Source organism: Mangifera indica, chromosome 4 (assembly GCF_011075055.1).
Source record: "Mangifera indica cultivar Alphonso chromosome 4, CATAS_Mindica_2.1, whole genome shotgun sequence".
Classification (NCBI taxonomy): Eukaryota; Viridiplantae; Streptophyta; class Magnoliopsida; order Sapindales; family Anacardiaceae; genus Mangifera; species Mangifera indica.
Window position 1 is genome coordinate 4,169,567 of NC_058140.1, and position 19,612 is coordinate 4,189,178.

Genomic DNA, 19,612 nt, shown 5'->3' on the forward strand with positions numbered 1-19,612 from the left:
AAGGAGAACCTTATTTTTAAGTAGATTGTCAATTTTTATCAAAGATTGATGTGAATTTGAGTAAGATTTTCATGAATTTCTAAGAAACTATTGATTTGGTGTAGAAGGTGTGACCTTGAGTAGTAGGCGTAATTCTATCTAGTGGGTTTAAGTAGTTGTTTTAACTTGTGAGGGCTATATGATATTTTTCAATATAACAGTGTATTTTATATTTTAGGATGGGGGTTTTTCGCATTTTATATTTAAGGAATTATATGGTATTTAATGCTTAGAGTTGTATGAACATGTAGAAATTTTTTTTTTACAAATGTAATAACCGATTTTTTCTCCTTATAAAATTTATCAAAACATTTTTATGATTGAATACGAAGGGTAATAGCGTTTAACAAATAACAATATGATAATTCACATTGACAGGAATAAAAAATTATTAATTATTAAACAATATAAGTCATATCAATGATTTGTTGAGGATTGAACTCTTGTTTAGGAATAAACTTTAGACTAAAGTGCATCCTCGTAACTATAACAAATTGAAAACTCATATTAATGCATTGTTCTATCATATTTAAGATGATTATGATGTTTAATATATTATATCGTTAGCTAAGAAGATGACACAAGTGATACATTTTTATGTAACAGTTATTTGTAGGAAAAAACGAGTTAAATTTTAAAAATAGGGTTTCAAATAGTAATATACTATTGGATATTTCATTGTATCTTTAATGGATTAATATTGTTCGTTGTTTCTAGTTAATACGAAAGTTTTACAATAGTAGTATGATCTAGAAAAAATGTGGTTATTGCCCCAATACGAATGAAAAGCAATAGTGTATTGTGAACATTGCTATTGATTTGGAAGATTTTGACGAAGTTCTTGATATTGAGTTGTTGTCCACTATAAAGAATGAGTTCAATGACAAAATGATGATATTTTAACTTAGGGTGTTTTTGACCAAAGGACAGAGATCAATGATATTTCGATCGAAGATTCTAATTTCAATGACATAATTAACATTGAAACAAGCATATATAAAATCAATATGGAACAAAGGGGGAAAGATGGGTGTACTACATAGCGTCAACCAACTCTATTCCATAACTATTTTTTGTGCACTTATTCATCACACCCCAAACTATCCAAAAATAATTTTTCATTAACTAACAATCAATTTCAACTTAAAAACATGACATTTATTGAAAAACTTAAAACAAAAATACAAAAAATCACGATAACTCTAAAGTAAATGATGAAAACACTTAATAATAACCCTATAATCCATTTTATATGAAATTTGAAAAAAAAAAGTTAGAATGAATTTTAATTGAAAATCACAAGAGTTAATTGGTAGGTAAACAGATTATCGGAAAGCACAATTTAAATTAAGTTAATAATGGTCAAAACTTTTTTATAATTAGAACAAATTACATTTTCTAGATTATATTTATATGATTTTTGGAGTGTTGACTAGAGTTGCACAAATGAAATTGTTTTGTTTTTTTAAATAATAAGGAAATATTTTATTTTTTTCGCCAGCTAAACTAAGTGGCGGAAGCCTAAAACCATTTGGCTATCTTTTTTGAGTCGATATCTAACGTCCAAAAATTATCCACGTGTAACAAAATTAGTGGTTCATGTGATAGTCATAACCAAAAGAAAATCCTGTAGGGATAAGGTATATATGTAAATAATAACATAAGGCTCCCTCAATGTTCATCATTAATTCAACATCTTATCTACCTGTAGTGGCCATGGCCATTTCCACTTATTCAGAATGCTCATTTCCTTCGATGAACTCTTCCATCAAATCTTGCAAAATTTCCCTCTTTTCATCATGCAAGAACCTTCCCTTTTTTATTCTTCCAACCTCTAATCTCTCTCTTTCTCTTGTAAATTCTTCTGGCTCTCAGTCTCCAATCCTAGAAGATTCTTCCACAAATTTGCCTCATCCCATGAATGAACTGGATCAACAATTTTCATCCAATAGTTTTGATAGTTTTTTGAATGGTTTGTTACAAGATCCTCGAACACAACACCTAGCTTATGAGTACTACAATAAAGCTAAAGAAAATCCAGAATTTAGACCAGAAAAACCAACTCTAAAGCTTCTCATCAGGTACTTGATAAAATCTAAGAAATGGGGTCTCATTATCTCACTTTCTGAAGATTTTAAGCTTTACAACATTTTTCCTGATGCCTATACTTGTTCAACATTGATTACTACTTGCATTACCTCCAGAAAACTCAAAGTTTTAAACAGTTTGCTTCAAGTTTTTAAAACAGATGGTGAAATTGCTTTATTGGCTTTTGATTCTGCAATGAGAGGTTATAACAAACTTCATATGTATAGTAGCACAATTATGGTGTATGACACAATGAAATCTGCTGAAATTGAACTTGATTCTAGTTGTTATTGTCAGATTATGGAAGCTTATAACAAAATTGGTGATACAGAGAAAGTAGTTAGCTTGTTTCATGAATTTGAAGCTAGGAAATTAGATGCAACACCATTTACCAACATTTATAGACTTGTATGCGATTCATTAGGGAAATGTGGTCGTGCTTTTGAAGCTCTTAAAATCTTCAGACATATGAGAAGGAAAGGTGTACCGGAGGACTCTTTTATATACTCCTCTTTGATATGTTCTTTTGCCAGCATTGGAGAAGTTAAGTTAGCCGAAGAGCTATTCAAAGAAGCAGAAGGGAAGAGAATGTTGAGGGACCCAGAAGTGTTTTTAAAGCTTGTGTTGATGTATGTTGAACAAAATTCTATGGAAAAGACTCTTGACATTGTTGTGTCATTAAAGAATAATACAAAAATGAAGGTTTCTGATTGTATATTATGTGCCATTGTGAATGGCTTCTGTAAAAAAAGAGGATATTGGGCTGCCATAAAGGTTTATGAACAACTCATCTCACAAGGCTGCAATCCGGGACAAGTAACATATGCTTCAATCATAAATGCATATTGCCGAATTGGGTTGTATTCGAAAGCAGAAATGGTGTTCTCAGAAATGCAAGAAAAGGGTTTTGATAAATGTGTTGTTGCATATTCAAGCATGGTGGCAATGTATGGGAAGACAGGAAGAATAAGAGATGCAATGAGACTTGTAGCTAAAATGAAAGCAAGAGGTTGTCAGCCAAATGTGTGGATATACAATTCCCTAATAGACATGCATGGAAGGGCTAGGAATTTGAGGCAAGTGGAGAAATTATGGAAGGAAATGAAGAGAAGAAAAGTTGCAGCTGATAAGGTGAGTTACACAAGTGTGATAAGTGCATACAATAAGGCAAGAGAATATGAGAAGTGTGTGAATTTTTACAACGAGTATAGGATGAATGGTGGGTTGATTGATAGAGTAATGGGTGGGATAATGGTTGGTGTTTTCTCTAAATTGAGTAGGATTGAAGAGTTGCTGAAACTTTTAGGGGATATGAAATCTGAAGGAACAAGGCTTGATGAAAGACTTTACCATTCAGCTTTGAATGCTTTGAGGGATGCTGGACTTCAAATGCAAGCCCAATGGTTGCAACGAAACTTTCAGGGGACCTAGCTACTTAATATCTTTTTTTGTAAGCATCAGTTAAATTATTAGAACTTCTTCAATTTCTATCATCTCTTGCTTTATCCAAATTTTGATATAGAGAGTTTATACGTGTTTACAGAGTTTATATTCCAGATCCTATAGTTAAGGAGATGTTAGCAAGCAAATTACTACAAGGGTGGGGTACAAATTTGAAATCCCAACTTTATATGCATATAGCATTATTGGATTTTGACATATTTGCTAGCCATTAGATCAATCTAAATGGGAAATTTTGAGGTGTGGACATTTTGAAGTTCTTAACATACAAAGTAAAACTGAGTGATTAGTTACTAACTTATGATTTTGTATTTTTATTTTGTAAAAATAGGAGTTAGACATGACAGTAGCCTGTATTGGCTTCGATGTGGTCCATTGTATCTACGGGTCATGTTAGGACTAGACTTATATAGTAATAAGTCTTTTGTATCGGACTGGCCTATATAAAAGTGAAAACCTATGACACAACCCTATATAGATAGGGCGTGTTGTGTCGGACCCTATATTAATAAAATAATTTTAAAATATAATTATTAAATTTTACTAATTTATATTACTTTTTAAATTAATAGAATTGAGCATCGTAAATAATATATCAATCCTCCTAATCACATGTTATATATATTTTTATATGATGTAAAAACATTTTTTTGTATTACTTATTGTCGTATCTTTATTAAAGGAAACTCTTTATTTTATTGGTAATACCGCATTAGGACTTGCTTTCTCTAACTATGTCTTATTGGCTAACCTAACGCTTAAACCGAGACAACTGTTGTTCATACCCTTCACCAATAAGAATAATCAAGTAACTCACATGTATGGTTGTTATATAGTGTCACTTTTTGTATTTTTGTTTTATTTACTACTTCTATCAATTATTTAACGTCTAATAACTTAGTTTCCATTTTTTAAAATTTTGTTAATTATTATTTTTCTTTAAAATATATCTTTTGGTAATGAAAAAATTGAAATTGCTTTTTCAATTTTGTCAATTATTTTTCTTATTTGTTTTTACAAGGTTTCTCTTACAATATTTACATTACACCCATTTTTGGTCATTGAAGTGTATAGAGTCTCTTCACTGGAGAAAGCCAGAGAGAATGTTGAAAGAATGTCGGAAGCTAAAGTTGAAGAGTGGGGATAAAACTGCTATTTTTGAAGGTTTTGGGGGACATTTGCGATTTGAAAATATGGACCCCCAAGGTTTGGGGGTGAAAAATTTATTTTTCAAAATTTTTAAACCTTAGATAAGAATGAAATTATTAACTTTTTAAATTTGAAGAGAAAAAAAAAAAATTTTATATCTTTTTAATATTAATAGTAAAATGTTAGCATGGTGAAAACCGTGGATCACACAAAGAAGAAATTTATTATCAATTTTTTTAGTAGTGTTAAAGGAAAGTTGGTTATAGAAGGTGTGAAAGTTGGCTAATTGTCGTAACAATTAAATTATGAGTGAATTACATTTTCCCACCCAAGGTTTAGCTCAAAAACAGTTTTCCACTTTTAGATTACATAAGTAACACTTGATTACCTAAAACATAATACCGTTAACTGAAAAAAACTTTATCATAACATCAAACACATAAAATTACTAAATTATCTTCGATAATTTAATTTAATATAAAATTATCATTCTCTCTCTCTCTCTCTCTTCTTTGCTTTTTCTTCCTCTCCCCAACCTTTTTCTCTCTCTCTCTCTCTTCTTTGTTTCTCCTTCCTTTTTCCTAGCCATTTTCTCACTTCCTCTTTTTTTTTATTTCTTCTTCCTTTTTGCCAAGCCATTTTCTCTGCCCCTCTTTTTTGTTTCCTTTGCATTTTTGCCTAGCCATTTCTCTTACTAATGGATTGTTTATAACTATCCATAGCTTCTCCATCTCAACCAACTAATAAAAAAAGGAGCAGAAGCTACAGATCTGTGTAATTGAAATTTTATATGTAATATTTATCGACAGTTTATAAGGCAACGGAAAAAAAGGTGCATAATAATAAATCTCAACTAAATCTCTCTAGCCACCAAGAGAATTTATATCTTTGTCTTCGTTTAACATTTTTAAAAATGACAGTATATCCCCTTAACTTTGCAATATATATATATATATATATATAGATTAAAAGGGAAAATATTAAAAAGTGAGGAAAATAAATAGGAAAATATATGTAAATTTATTTTATTATTTTTTTAACTTAACAAAACTCATTAATAAAAATAGATAATGAGTGAGAATCCGATTAGTTAAAATTAAAAAAAAAAATTATTATTTTAACAAACCTTAAATGAAAAATAATCTTTTCAGAAAAAGAAAAAAACAAATTGACATTAAAGTATCATGTACTTGGGCCCAAGAAGGGTCAAGTGCCTAAGCCTCAGGCTCTCAGATCAGGCCAAGGGACTATTCTCAAGCACCAACACTAGGGCTCGAACATTAAAATATTAAAAATATATTAAAATTTTCAATTTAAAAAAAAAAAAAATTTCAACACTCAATTTGAATGCTGACTGGTACCCTGAAACCCTCTTATTTTTTCACAAAACATTCTAATCTCTTGTTTTCTACTACATTCTTATTCTTAACTTTCAAATTTTCTCTAATTTCATCAATTTTCTCACAATTTATTTATTAACTCATTTCTTTATCATTTTATTCATATAAGTATTTGTTTAATTTTTATAAATTTTATAGTATTTTATATTTTGGCTCAAATTCATGACAAATTTCTCAAAATTTTGAGTTGAAGGATTATCTTTTTTATAATTTGATTATAGTGAGTATTATGTTCCTCTTTCTCCAACGACCCAAGAAATAGAGTTCGAAGATTTCTATAGATGTTGATTATGATCTCCAAATATTTTATGTAGATGTTTCAAGTCTTCGATGGTTCCAATTGATCACGAGAGCATCTTGACACAAATAAGCGTAGTTTGATGCTATTTAACATAGCTTTGAATGTATGGTTGCAAGTATAGGTATTAATTGTCTACATTGAGAACTACATTAAAGTTATGTATAAATTAACAAAAAATTTATAGATCTCAATTATAAGAGAAGATATGTCAATGCACAAACTACACTTATTTGGATAATTGAGAGTCCTAATTGCATTAAGAGTCTAAGAGTCCCTATTGGGTTAAGACACTAAATAATCCTATCGTGATTAGGATTCATCAGGTGTTTTAGAAATTATAATTTAATCTCTATTGATGAGCCATTTAGATAAATTCTTTTATCGTGGATTTGAGACTTGTTTCTTTATAGTTTATGTGAGGTTATCAGTCTCATGGCCATTCATACTCGACCAACTCATGTGGGTGCTCATCGTTGGACTTAAGTGAATTGCTAAGTTCACCAAATCCCAATTCTAAGTTTCTAAGGTTTGGTTTTAATGAGGGGTAAATTAGGTTTTTCAAGGCTAATTAAGTCTGCGTATAAGCATACTTATACTGTCCTAATTCACATCAGTTTTTTAACTTCTTAATATGTATGTTCATGCATTATATTCCTTAACCCTTGATATTGGATGGATTTTGGGGAATTTTAAATTGTATTTTGCTGCACTTTCACATCATTTTATGCTTGTTTTTTTTTTTTCCTCAAAATCCCTTTTGTTATTTTTAGACGAAAAAGCAACAATTAAATTGTCACAATAGTTTTCAATGGCTTTGTAATGGAATCCACAACTTTAAGCCCATACATTAAACTATTCAATCATACACCATGCGAAGTAGCTTCAAAATAAGAGATGAATTTAACCTATACGGTAGAAGTAGCGGTGAATGACTGTTTGATATTCTTTTAAGATATAGTTAACATACCAAAATGTTTTTTGTGAATTAACAAAACTAGCAAAGTTTGAATCTAAGTAACCAACTACCCTCAAGTTTTTAGTTCTTCTATTCTCTCCAATGGTCTATGTCATGATTAATCTGATATCTCCTTGATATTATAATAGCATATACAATTTAAAACCTTATGCTAACTTGAACATACCTTAGACTTCCAATAGTAGAAACATATGAATTGTTTTGCATTCCTTTTCAAATTTATTTTTTGGGCATTGGAAAAATTAAACTTGTGAATAATCTTAGTGAATAATCTTTTATTTAAAATCTCTTTTCACAATAGGTGTTATACTTAGTGAATAATCTTTTATTTAAAATCTCTTTAGAATTTTATTGATATAAGCTTTTTGAGAAATACCTAGAATTTGTTTCTACGGAGCTCAGTGCTAATTACATAAGATGTTTCACCCATATCTTTCATATCAGATTTTTCGAAATATTTCATCTAATGTAACAATCTCTTATCATTGGTTGCAAGTAAAATATCATTCACATATTGAACAATGAAACAAATTTTGCTTCCACTGATATTTTAAAATATGCATTGATCCATAATATTTTCTACAAAACCAAATGAAGAGATAACATAATGAAACTTCAAATTTCATTGATGAGAGACTTGTTTCAATCTATATATGAGCTTCTTGAACTTGCAACCAAATGTTCACCGTCACTAGAGAAGAATAATTTTAGTTGGTTCATATAAATCTCTTTCTCTATATCTTCATTAAGGAATATTGTTTTTACATTCATTTGATGCAAATATAAGTTAAAATGGGTAATCAACACTATAATAACAAGAAAAAAATCTTTCTTAGATACATAAAAGTAAGCCTCCATAGAATTAGTTCCCTTTTTTAAGTGAAACAGTTAACTAGAGTTTTATCTTATATCTCTTAGGGGGCATTTGGTTTGGGTAATGTTTGATTACTAAAATAGAAAGATTACCTTGAAGATAAATTACTTAGAAGATTACTAGGTATAAATGATTACTATATTTGATAAAATTTGATAGGTATAAATAATTATTGTGTTTGGTTAAAGGTAATAAAAGATTACTAATAAATTATTTTACTTAAATGCCTTTGAATATAATTATTTTTAAATATTTTTTTATATTATTTGTCATATTAATTAAAAATAAATTTATTTTTATCTCAAAAAATTAATAAAAATAATATAATTATAATAAACTCAAAATTACCTTAGTAATCTTTAAATACCTAAGATGAAGGTGGTAATCAGATTACCACCTATATTACCTGTCACGTCAGCATTGGTAATAGAATATTACTGTAATATTTTATTACTGACAAACCAAACAAAGGAATAAAAGATAGATTACCAAGGTAATCATAAAATCCCTCAACCAAATGCACTTTTAGTGTTACTTAACAAATATTTCTTTATTTACAAAATTCATTTACATCTAATGACTTGTGCTCCTATTAGGTAACTGGAGAAGATCTTAAACTCTTTTATTTTTTATATAGGCCAAACGACTATTTCCCACTCAAGGTATGCTGTAATGACAAGTTTCCACCCTTTAACTATGGAAACACTAAATACCCACCAATGACTGATTAAATTTAACAGAATCCTAACGCCTACAAATTTTATCTCTTTTTGCCCTCCTAAACTTTAAAAACTAAAATTTTCCCTTAGCCTAAGTTTTAAAAAATGATAGTTTCACCCTAGGGTTTGGTTTTGAAATCTCCGGCGACATTGCTGACGACCTCTCCCTCCTGAGACATCCTCGCCTTCCGACGATCTCTTTCCTCTTATTTGGAGGGCCGATCGACGTCGAAGACGCCTTGGGTTCGTCTTCCCAAACGAAGACGAAGCCGTCGTCTTCGTCTGGGAAGATGGTCGTCTTCCCAGAGGTGTCTTCTTCTCCCAAGGCGTCTCCAACGCCGATCGGCTATCCAAATAGGAGAAAAGAGATCACCAGAAGGAGAAGATGTCTCGGGAGGGAGAGGCCGTCGACAATATCGTCGGAGATTTCAAAACCAAACCTTAGGGTGAAACTGCCATTTTTTAAAACTTAGACTGAGGGAAAATTTTAGTTTTCAAAGTTTAGGAGGGTAAAAATAGATTATATTTTAGTTTATTTTTTAATATTATAGAGAAAATGATGATTTTACCCTTATCACCGTTATTTTTAACTTGCCATAGGTGGATATTTGATATTTTCATAGTTAAAAGGTGAAAACTTATCATTACAACATACCTTGGGTGGGAAATAGTCGTTTGGCCTTTTATATATATATATATGAGTTTAGGTGGAGGGGATGAAAAGAGATAAGATATCATTGACTAAAGGTTGAATTTTCTTTAAAAAAAGGCAAAATCTTTCCCTAGTCTAGAGCTACCATTTGTTCATGTAAAACATCAACATTGGGCAACTCACATGTTGCCACATGTTCACTTGGGTGGCTTAAATCATTTGAGTTCGCTTTTAAATAAGTCATAACTTGGAGTCCAAACACATTTCATTTATGCATAATAATAACAAAAATAATAACATCCTTTTTGTAAAATTATGTTATATAAAAAAAATAACAAATGGTTACTTTTACCGGAAACCCCTTTTTTCATTTCTATTCGCTGAATTCGAAGGAAAAATAAGCAAAACTAAGAAAGCAAGCTCAGCTTTGTTTGTTATAGTCAAAAATACCAAATCCAGACTTGTCCTTACAGTAAACCCTTGGTGAGGTAGATGAAATATTAAAAGTAAAAACAAATCCACATTAGCCAAATTATAAAATAACATTCGATTTATAGCATAAACTAGTGATTGTTGCCCCATATGTTAACTGTATATACATATCAAAAAAAGCTTGATTCATGCTCCTGGTACAACAAAAGTATATCAAAAACACAAAAAACATGAAGACCAAAGGTCTTAATTTAGGAAACTGGTTATATGGTGCCCAACAAGACAAGTTTTTCATTCCCAAGTAACAGATATCATAGAGTTGGCAAGCCCTGACTCCTCGAAAGTTAATTTTGTCTCGTAATCCAAACTCTTTGAAGCCCCTGGGATTGCATGTGTCAAACGAAATGGCTTTGCCTCAGCCCCCTCTAATTTAGAATAGCAAAAGGACCATAGCAGCTGCACAACAAGAAAATCAAATTAGGAAGGAGACTACTTCAATCTCACAATCTTAACAATAAACTATGAAGCAAATTATGTCAATAAAATTATTGGTAAGTGATTCAAACTGGATTCATAAGAATCCCAATATATTGTTAATTCAATTCACCAGAGTGAGCTGCTAATGAGCCAAACTATAAGCCATAACTATCGCATCATTTCAAAATCATACTCAAGAGCAGTCTCAACTTAACAGTCTATGGTGAGGTTAGGCTAAGTTACTAGGGCCTTCATTTTCGACGAAGTGGCATGGGGTTGCAACTTCCCTTCAGGCCACCTACTCGGGTGACAATTGTAGGAAAGTCAAGGTTCAGTTATCAGAAAAAGTTGTATCAATAATCATGGTATATCATTCATCCTTTTGTATATCTGCATCATCCAATGAGATCCATAATCAAACCAATAATTCAAAGAGGGCACATAAGTTGGGTATTAAATCATATATCAGCAGAATACATGAACCTCTAAAATTATTCAAACCTGTATTGGATCTGTACGTAAGAAATTTCTCTGCATTCTCCGTCCATCAGGAAGACGGACACCAACCCTGCAAAGAAGGCTCCTATCACCCTTGGGTTCTTCAGGAAGAGGTGGATATGTAGGTTTCTTAGTAGTACATGTTTCCTCCTTGTCAGTAATAGTTACATCTGTATTACTAGGTATCACTGTAGTTGAGTCCTTTATGTTCTCCATAGAAGCTGCCAATGCTTGCAGCACTTCCTCATCCTCTTCACCAACTTCCTCTGTGGACACTATATCATATGAACTCTAATTTATATTGTATTCATATCATAATAAATTAAAAAAATGGTAGACAGCTACATAATCTAGTGTTTTTGTATGGATTCTAAATAAACATAAAGATATGTACAAAACAACATTTTATCTCTGCTCAGTTTTTTTAAAAAAAAAAAGATTACAGAACCTATCATTTCTCCCATTGTCTATAAATATTAAAAAGTATAATCAAAGTAGTAAGAAACACTTTCAGAAACCTCCCACATAAAAAACACAGCAATATGACAACAATAATAAAAAGAAGAAAAGGAAGAGAGAGAGAAGAGTTAAATAAAATTATTGAGCGCACATTGTTGTTGGCTAACATCAAGACCAGGTCAAAAATGGTCCAAAACATTTTTGCAACTAAGGAGTTGAGTGCAAGAGAAAAATAGTCCATAACATACTTTACAACTTATAGAGCCTAATGTGAGGGATAATCTAGGACGATTCCCAATTGGCACTCATGAAATGTTTGCATAGCTTTGAGCTGGAAGGATTTAAGCAATGCATGCTAGAATGCAAAAGTCACAGTCAAGAAAAAAATACTTTATAACACTTGAAAGAACAAGTTCAAAGGGTGTTTTTAAAAGGAAAAAAAATTCCATTAGAAGACAGAAATAACTTAAGTGCGAAAAGAATATGTGTGGAGTTTTTGACAAACAAATAAATCAAATGACTTTTAGTAATATAAATCCCAATACATGAAACCTTATAACCATGCACTAGTAAGCAGTAAAGGTTGCAAAAAAGGTTCATCTAATGGAGATGCTCAACTCCATTAACAAATACGACCAAAAATATTATACATTTTTCCCTAGGCAATTTGCAATTTTTAAATATAACTTCACTTGAACTAAAATTCCAATTGTCAGATTCCACATAAGACTCCATTGCCAACACCATAACATCTCATATTAAGAGACAATGAATGCAATTCAATCTCGCATAATATTAGCCCACAAACTCTAGCAGGTTTTGCCAAATAAAATGCAAAAATGACTAAACTAACTGCAAAATTTAGACAGAATATTAAAATACTCACAAATGAAACTTCAAACAATTCTCTACTTGAACTTGCACACAGACACTATAACAAGGCAGAAACAAATAGAGAACATGAATTCACCTTTGATTTTTTGTTGAGGAGTCATAGAACTTCCTCTTGGGCGTTTATGAGACAAAGTTGCATGTTGATCCTTGGGACCACCATCCATGAAAGGAACTAGATCCTAAAAATTATAAATATGTTTAATGAGAACAGCAAGTCAATGCAATAAAAATCATCATTGAGCAAAAAATTGTTAATAAACAAATATTACGAAGAACTTCCCAATCCTTAAATTATAATTATAAGCTGCTTTGAATGTACCTCTAGCAAGCTCTCAGGTTGGACCATTCCACACCACGAGCGCATCTTCTGTCCTGTGATTGGGTCAATGACAAGAACTACTGGAATGGAATCCAATTTGTAATATGTGCAAACTTTCCTGCCTTCACTTGTATCATCATACACCTATATGCAAAACCCAAGATCAGTCAGATGAAGTAAAGGATTCTAATAAAACCTGTCCCTATTCACATCGACCAGCACCAAAGTAATTATTCATAATTTCATTAACAGTGTAAGTGTAAGAGGGTCAACTGCTGCAGTTGAGATTCAAATGAGGGAGTAGACTTTGTATTATAGTGAGCTGATGGCTGGAAATGAAGAAACTGGTAGTGTACTTGGCTATTTAAAATGATATTTAATTTGTTTCAGGTGTTATTTCATGCTGTATTATGGATCATGGATTTTGGCATTTATTATAGAGGCTGACCAGGCAAAGTAACACCAAAAATTTTGAGAGAGACGAAAAAACAAGAAAGACAAAAACAACAGGAATACTGAATGAGAATGTGGCAGAAAAATAATTGTAAACTGTTGGCTAAGAATTGCAAAACAAAATTAGATCTAAGTGGTAAACTCTTGCAATTACAGAAGAGCACAGTTACACAATTGTGTCCATCAACCAACTTAGGCTAAATGTGCAATTCTGTGGATTCTTCATATAGCTTAATAAAGAAGATAAAAATTATCCAAAATGCTCACATGACACAACTTTAGGATTAGCAATTGACAAACATGAAAACTTTCATTCAGATTAAGTTCTTCATACAAGTTGAGTGGGCGCCAGTTTTAGCTTTCAGCTTCCACCAGCATTTCTAATATAAATATGCCTGAATTCCACAACATGATTCAAAAGGATAAGAAAATACAAATGATTTCGTGAATACATGTGGCTACGTATCTCCTTCCTATTGTGGACAGTTAAAGGCAACATTAGTTGATTTTCAGCTACCAATCTCACTATAGATTTTCTAACTTATCCATATCATGAGAAAAATTTACTAATTCTTGACTCCAAATATTAATCAGTAGAATTTTTCAACTTCTGCCTTCGATATTTTGTGATGTGTCGATAAATGTAAGTTTGAACCTTTCAAATCTGTTAAGTATAGACAAATACAACATGAAGACCAAAGCTTTATACGTACCTGCCAAAAGATAAAGTTTGTACTAATAGTTTGAGAAACAGCTTCATTTGCCCATGTATCCCTATTAAGCTTCACATAGCAGATAAAGAACACAGGAAGTGAGTAAACATAAATACAAATTTAAACACAGAAGGTGAGATATAATTACCATATGAGAACTAAACTCCTTTGTAGATTGCAAGTTCACTAGGAGCCATTTGTCCTGAACAGAGGCAGCATCTTTGGCCTGAATTTACAAATGGAGTTTCAAATTGAATTTGGTTGAATAAAACAGATAGACAAGTGCAACATACTAGTATCTAGCAATCAGGCAAATCAAGATTCAGCATGAAGTTTCTTACAACTCTGTATAACAGTAGATCAACTAAATCATCACTAAAACAACCCCACATTCACTGGTGCTCCAAATTATTATTTTATTCAGGCACTAAATAATCCAAAATTATAAATTATGAACAACACACAAAGATGTTTAAAGCCATCAGATTCAGAAGCAAACTATCCAAAATTCTAAGAAAGACCCAGACCATCCAATGCACAAAGTCTTAATCCCACTAGGATCTTCTAGCAAGAGGCAAAAATGAAGATGAGGCACTGTTACTTTCAGATTTATAACCTTTGTTGCTTAAGCCAGCCATTGGAAAGCATAATCACGAAGGTGTGAACAGTTATAAACAAAGTTTTCACAAATCTCTAGTCAAAGAGAATTAGAAGTTTAAAATTCCCAATATATCAACATGTGGTGTTATGAGATATTCCACAACTTATTGTGTTGGAAAGAAGAAAAAAAAAAAGAATTGAGCTTGTACTACAGTGTTTGAAAAAATAGTAAGCCATAACCGCAAAAAAAGAGGAAAACAGAGAAACATCCATTTCACAGTTCAATCACAATAAAAGCTTGAAAATATTTTCAAGTTATATAGATGCACTATCCCAGTTTCTCTTGAACATTATCATCATCTAAGTTGAATAGAATTGGAAATGCGGAAATGCAGAAACAAAAATGTTGAAATGTATTTGCTCAAAAATATAGGAAACAGAAACGTGAGTGATATGGAGCAGTTGGAAACGCATCAGTGGAGAAACGTGTAAATATGGAAAATATAGGAGTTTTATTATACATACCAAAATTTCATTTAAAAAAATACAACCACCTTTATTATTTCTTTAAAAGTGTGCAAAATTTTTGGCATAATATAAGGACAACTAACCTTTATTATTTTTGTCCCTTCATTTACAAGTCTGCAAAATTTTTATCTTTTAAACTATTTAAAAGTGTGCATCAAAGAAATGCCTACTGAAACAACCTTTTACAGCTGTAAACCTGTAAATATGAACTGTTCCCACCAATATAAACCAAAGTCTACATATAAAGTATTAACTAAAGCTTAATGCAATTGTTTCTACTGCTGTTAGCCTTTGAGCTGACAAATATAAGTTATAACCCAAGCCTTTGATCAGTTAAAAAAAAAAAATTAATACTCCCAAAAACCCAACAATGAATAACCATGTTATTTTCTTCTCTCTATAATTTATACTTCTTAAAATACAGGAGGATTCAGTTGATGCAGCTTATTTATAGGTCATATAAGCACGTACTGTAAGGGTCTTTAATGTTTCTCAGGCTTTGAATAGATTTCTACAGACACAGAAAAAATAGAGAGAAGGAGGGAAAAACTGTGGGAAGAATGGCGAAACAGATAGTAGGAAAGGAACTCATAATGAGGAGGACGGAACAGATAGTGTGAAGGAGGCAACAAATAGCGGGAAAAAGGATGGAAGAAATAGTAACAATAAGGACAAAACAAAAGAGGAGAGATGACTTTTAACACGCAGGAGAGGAGAGAAGGTTTAGATGTTGGAATATTAAGAAGACAATGTGAAATCAGTATGAGAGGTGGGGTTTGAAATTGTTTACAAAAGTCAAAATGCAAAATCGATTTCGAAATCTGTGCTTCCTTGATCATCATCAGTCCAGTCAACTAGTTTCCTATACACAAAATTACAAGCAGGATAGGTTGAGAAAACAAAAGAAAGACTTTCTCTAGAACATAGGAACAGTAATTCCATTAGATATTATTTCTGAAAACAATTCTTAAAGTTCTAATGCTGATCATATTCCATAGATTTTAATTTATTAAACACCAAATAAAAAATTTCTTACAATAGTCATCACAGACCATCAGTTAGGGTGTGCATTAGCAAAAATCATCAAAATCCAATCTGCTAATACGACTACAATTTAATTTATTTAATTGAATATGGTCATTCATATATGGAAAAACATTTTAATTTAACATAGAAATAACACCACTAGAAACTAATTAATATTATGGCAATACCTTTTCGAAAGAGCCATTGAAAATTAGATGAAAAGGTGGGCGATATAAAGAGGCAAGATTATCACGTGAAGTGTCTGCTGTAGAAGTAGCACCTTGATCAGATTCCCAAACCCCAGGATGCTTCATTTCCTCATCAAAATTCCGGAATGCAATTAAGGAACTTGGTTCAAGTCGTCCAACCCTTGACATGCTACACAAATATAAATATTTCGCCAAATTAGAGATGAAAAATATCCATTTAAAAAATCATCTAACTGTCCTCCGTAAATAGGAATAAAATTAAAACTGCATGTTTTCTTTGAGCAATGACTGTGGCCAACAAACTAAACAAAGATGCAGATGAAATTACATAAAACCCTTTCCAATAATGAAAATTGAGAAAGATAACATACCCATAAAAGGCAGCATCATCATAAAGTGTCTCCCTAACAACAGGAAGGGGAGGGCGTACTTCATCCCCAGACTCTAGCACAGAGTTTGCAGGTCTATGACAATATATGGAAACCAAAACCAACATTATTAAACAAAAATAAACATCAAAACAAATAGTTGCCCAGAATGAAGTGTGAAACATACAGTGCATTCTCAATCGCAGTATTTGAAATAGGATTTGCCTCCGGTGAAGAGTGGGCAGTTGATAAATTTGCTCCGCCTTCATTACCCACATAGAACAGCTGAATAGCTTCGTCAAGCTTCCAACTCGTAGCCTATTGGAGCCATCAAAAAGCAATATTTACTAAACAAATTTTAATTTTCACTATTATAATTAAAGGTTTGATCTTTCGAAGTTAGATCTTTATCTGAAGGTTCAAATCACTCTAATAAATCTAGAATGCACATCGAAAAATCAACACTGAAAATTTTAAAGCAATGAAAATTACAAATAAAAAAATAAAAAAATAAAAAATAAATAAAACCTGTAAAAATTGTATAGCGGTCTCGGCGGTTTGTCCAACGGCGATCTCGAGAAATGAAGAGACCAAACTCTGCTTATCATTCTCGTTAGTTGATAATACAGATTCCATTGCTCTCTTTTTCTTCCCTTCCAAGTTCCAATTATTTCAACTCTTTCTTTTAGTCTTGAATAAATATATATATCTTTACATCCAGAAGCCTTTCAGCAATCCTACTTCGTTTCGTATCGGATTTCTGTAGGGATTTTTATTTCCTATTGGAAGTTCATTTCAGACTATTTTATTTACCACCTTAGGTTTGAAAATTTTACTTCAGACCCTTGTATGCTTAAATTTTAAATACCCACCAGAAATCTCTAGCTTCGTTAACCCAAAAAAAAATCCTAACACAATGTCAAACTGATTAATTACTATATTACCCTTAACAATTTCACTTTTGTATTTCTATTTTGACCCTGAAATAAAATAAATTTTCACTTGAGATCCAAGTCATCATCAGAAAAATCTCCTTCTTCCCGGCTGTCAATTTATCCACTCCGTGACTTTCTTAATTTTCTTGTTGGTATTAGTAAACAAGTTGAAAAAGCCTTTACTCTCTCTCTCTGTTTGACAAAATCCACTCCAAAATAATGACCAAGAAAAAGTATAGTTATAATTTGTAAGCTATTGTGACTTGATTATTATAGAGCTAAGTTCGAACAATTTTAGTATTTATTCGAGTTGAGTGTAAGTAGGTTGTTACCTGGTTTAGTGAGCTTGCAAGTTTCGACGAGTTACGAAATATATAAGTCCTTAATATTTTGAAATATTGCATATATACCCTCAAATCTTACTTTACCCCCTTAAACTTACTCCCTCCCCTCCCCTCCCCCAGTAAGGTAAAAATTTATCTTGCCCCCTCATCACTAAATTCACTAATATAACCTAATTTCAAATTTTGAATATGGATGATAACTGATAAATATATAAACTACGGTTTCATTTATGATTTTTAAAGCCAAACTCGAATTAGCAAATCCTATCTTGATCTCGAGCTCAAGCCAAAGACTCTTGAGCTCAAGCTTGAGCCTTTGTCTACTTTAAGTTCAAGCCCAACAATACTCAAATTAATTGCAACCCTAAAAAGAAATAAGGTTGAGGAATAGGTTGACTCATCAAGGCCATGATTTGAATATTGTAGGTTTGAAAGGTAATGTTTTTTCTTCCATTTATTTTAACAACCCTGCAAATATGAACCTGCTTAAGAAATGTCTATTTGATCTATATCGACCTCTTGAACTCCAAGACGACAAGAAACATCTCTTTCCCCATGAAGTTCTATAAGATTTCACATCTTTTGCCATCAAGTCATTGAGCTTGACTGAGTTTGTTGAGCCTTATAAGGTGAGATCCCCAACCCACAACTCCATCAACAGTAAAAGATTAGAAGTTTCTAAAAATTTGAATGGATGTTTTAGGCAATGGAGGATTTTTCTTTTGTGAAGGGATGCCATCCATTTTAATTTTAATTCACTTCTCTTTTCCTTTGTCCTTGGTTATTAAGGTTTATGTTTAGATAGTGTCTTCCCTTTTTCGTAGTTACATATTAGACTTTGATTAAACATATATAATTAGAGAGAAATTATTTGATTAAGAAAGAGGGTTTTCCCCTAGTTTCTTCTCTTTTTAACTTGTTAATTATGTCAGGAAAACTTAGCTTCTTCGTTTCAATTGAGTTGGTGAACTCGTTTCTTTGACCATTATTTTCTATTCATTTTATGACTTTTCCTTATATTTAACTTAAACACCCATTTTTCTTTCTATTCATTAGGATGAGAGAAGGGTTATATAGAGCTAGAGATATCATGTCTAGCTTAAGCCCAACTCCAAAGTTTATAAAAGGCCTCGTGTCAATCCAATGACTTGACCTAAACTTGACCAAGATAATGAAAGAATATATCAGAAAATTTTTTAGAAGCTTATGGAATGTCCTATCATCAAAACAAGCATATAAACTTGAGAGAGAAAATTAGAATTGTACTAAGAGTCTTACTCTTGTAAGGAAAATCCTAGTTATCCATAAAGACAAATGTGTAAAGATCTAGAGCCTCAGAACTTGTACACTTGTATAGTAGCTAGCTTTATTATATATACTTCACATTCACTCCAAACATTGAGACCAATACAATTAAGTTTTCTTTCCATGTGTGTTCTTCATGATTTTTTATATTCTTGTGTTTTGTTAGAGTTTGTGGGTTTTATTCAAGCTTACTTAGTGTAAATCTGGTGTTTGGTGCATAAAGGTCATATGATTTAAATAAGGGCATCACAAGTGGTATCAAGACATTGGTTTAGTGATCTAATCTAGAAGAAGGGAATAATGAGGGAAAATGATGGCAATGCAAGTGATGCAGGTAATGGGAAAGAAGATCTCCACAATCATGGGAAGAAACCCTAGGGTCATTCAATATCT

The 19,612-nt window shown here is 31.6% G+C and overlaps 2 protein-coding genes across 3 annotated transcripts; one reads left to right on the forward strand and one right to left on the reverse strand.

Moving 5' to 3' along the window:
• The first annotated feature begins 1,732 nt into the window (after positions 1 to 1,732).
• On the forward strand, positions 1,733 to 3,837 carry LOC123213386 (pentatricopeptide repeat-containing protein At5g13770, chloroplastic). The gene is made up of 2 exons (XM_044632812.1): positions 1,733 to 3,577; positions 3,671 to 3,837. The coding sequence occupies exon 1, from the start codon at positions 1,756 to 1,758 to the stop codon at positions 3,556 to 3,558; it is 1,803 nt and encodes a 600-aa protein (XP_044488747.1). The 5' UTR covers positions 1,733 to 1,755; the 3' UTR covers positions 3,559 to 3,577; positions 3,671 to 3,837.
• Positions 3,838 to 10,191: 6,354 nt separating this feature from the next.
• On the reverse strand, positions 10,192 to 17,427 carry LOC123213387 (plant UBX domain-containing protein 7). 2 transcript variants are annotated; one of them, XM_044632815.1, is made up of 10 exons: positions 17,164 to 17,427; positions 16,823 to 16,953; positions 16,639 to 16,731; positions 16,247 to 16,436; positions 14,053 to 14,130; positions 13,905 to 13,973; positions 12,739 to 12,882; positions 12,496 to 12,598; positions 11,070 to 11,332; positions 10,192 to 10,547 (listed from the first exon to the last, which is right to left on the reverse strand). In XM_044632815.1, the coding sequence occupies exons 1-10, from the start codon at positions 17,269 to 17,271 to the stop codon at positions 10,383 to 10,385; spliced, it is 1,344 nt and encodes a 447-aa protein (XP_044488750.1). In that variant the 5' UTR covers positions 17,272 to 17,427; the 3' UTR covers positions 10,192 to 10,382. The 2 variants fall into 2 exon arrangements, with proteins under 2 accessions (XP_044488750.1, XP_044488749.1); XM_044632814.1 differs by having other exon boundaries at positions 11,070 to 11,341; positions 17,164 to 17,423.
• Positions 17,428 to 19,612: the final 2,185 nt, after the last annotated feature.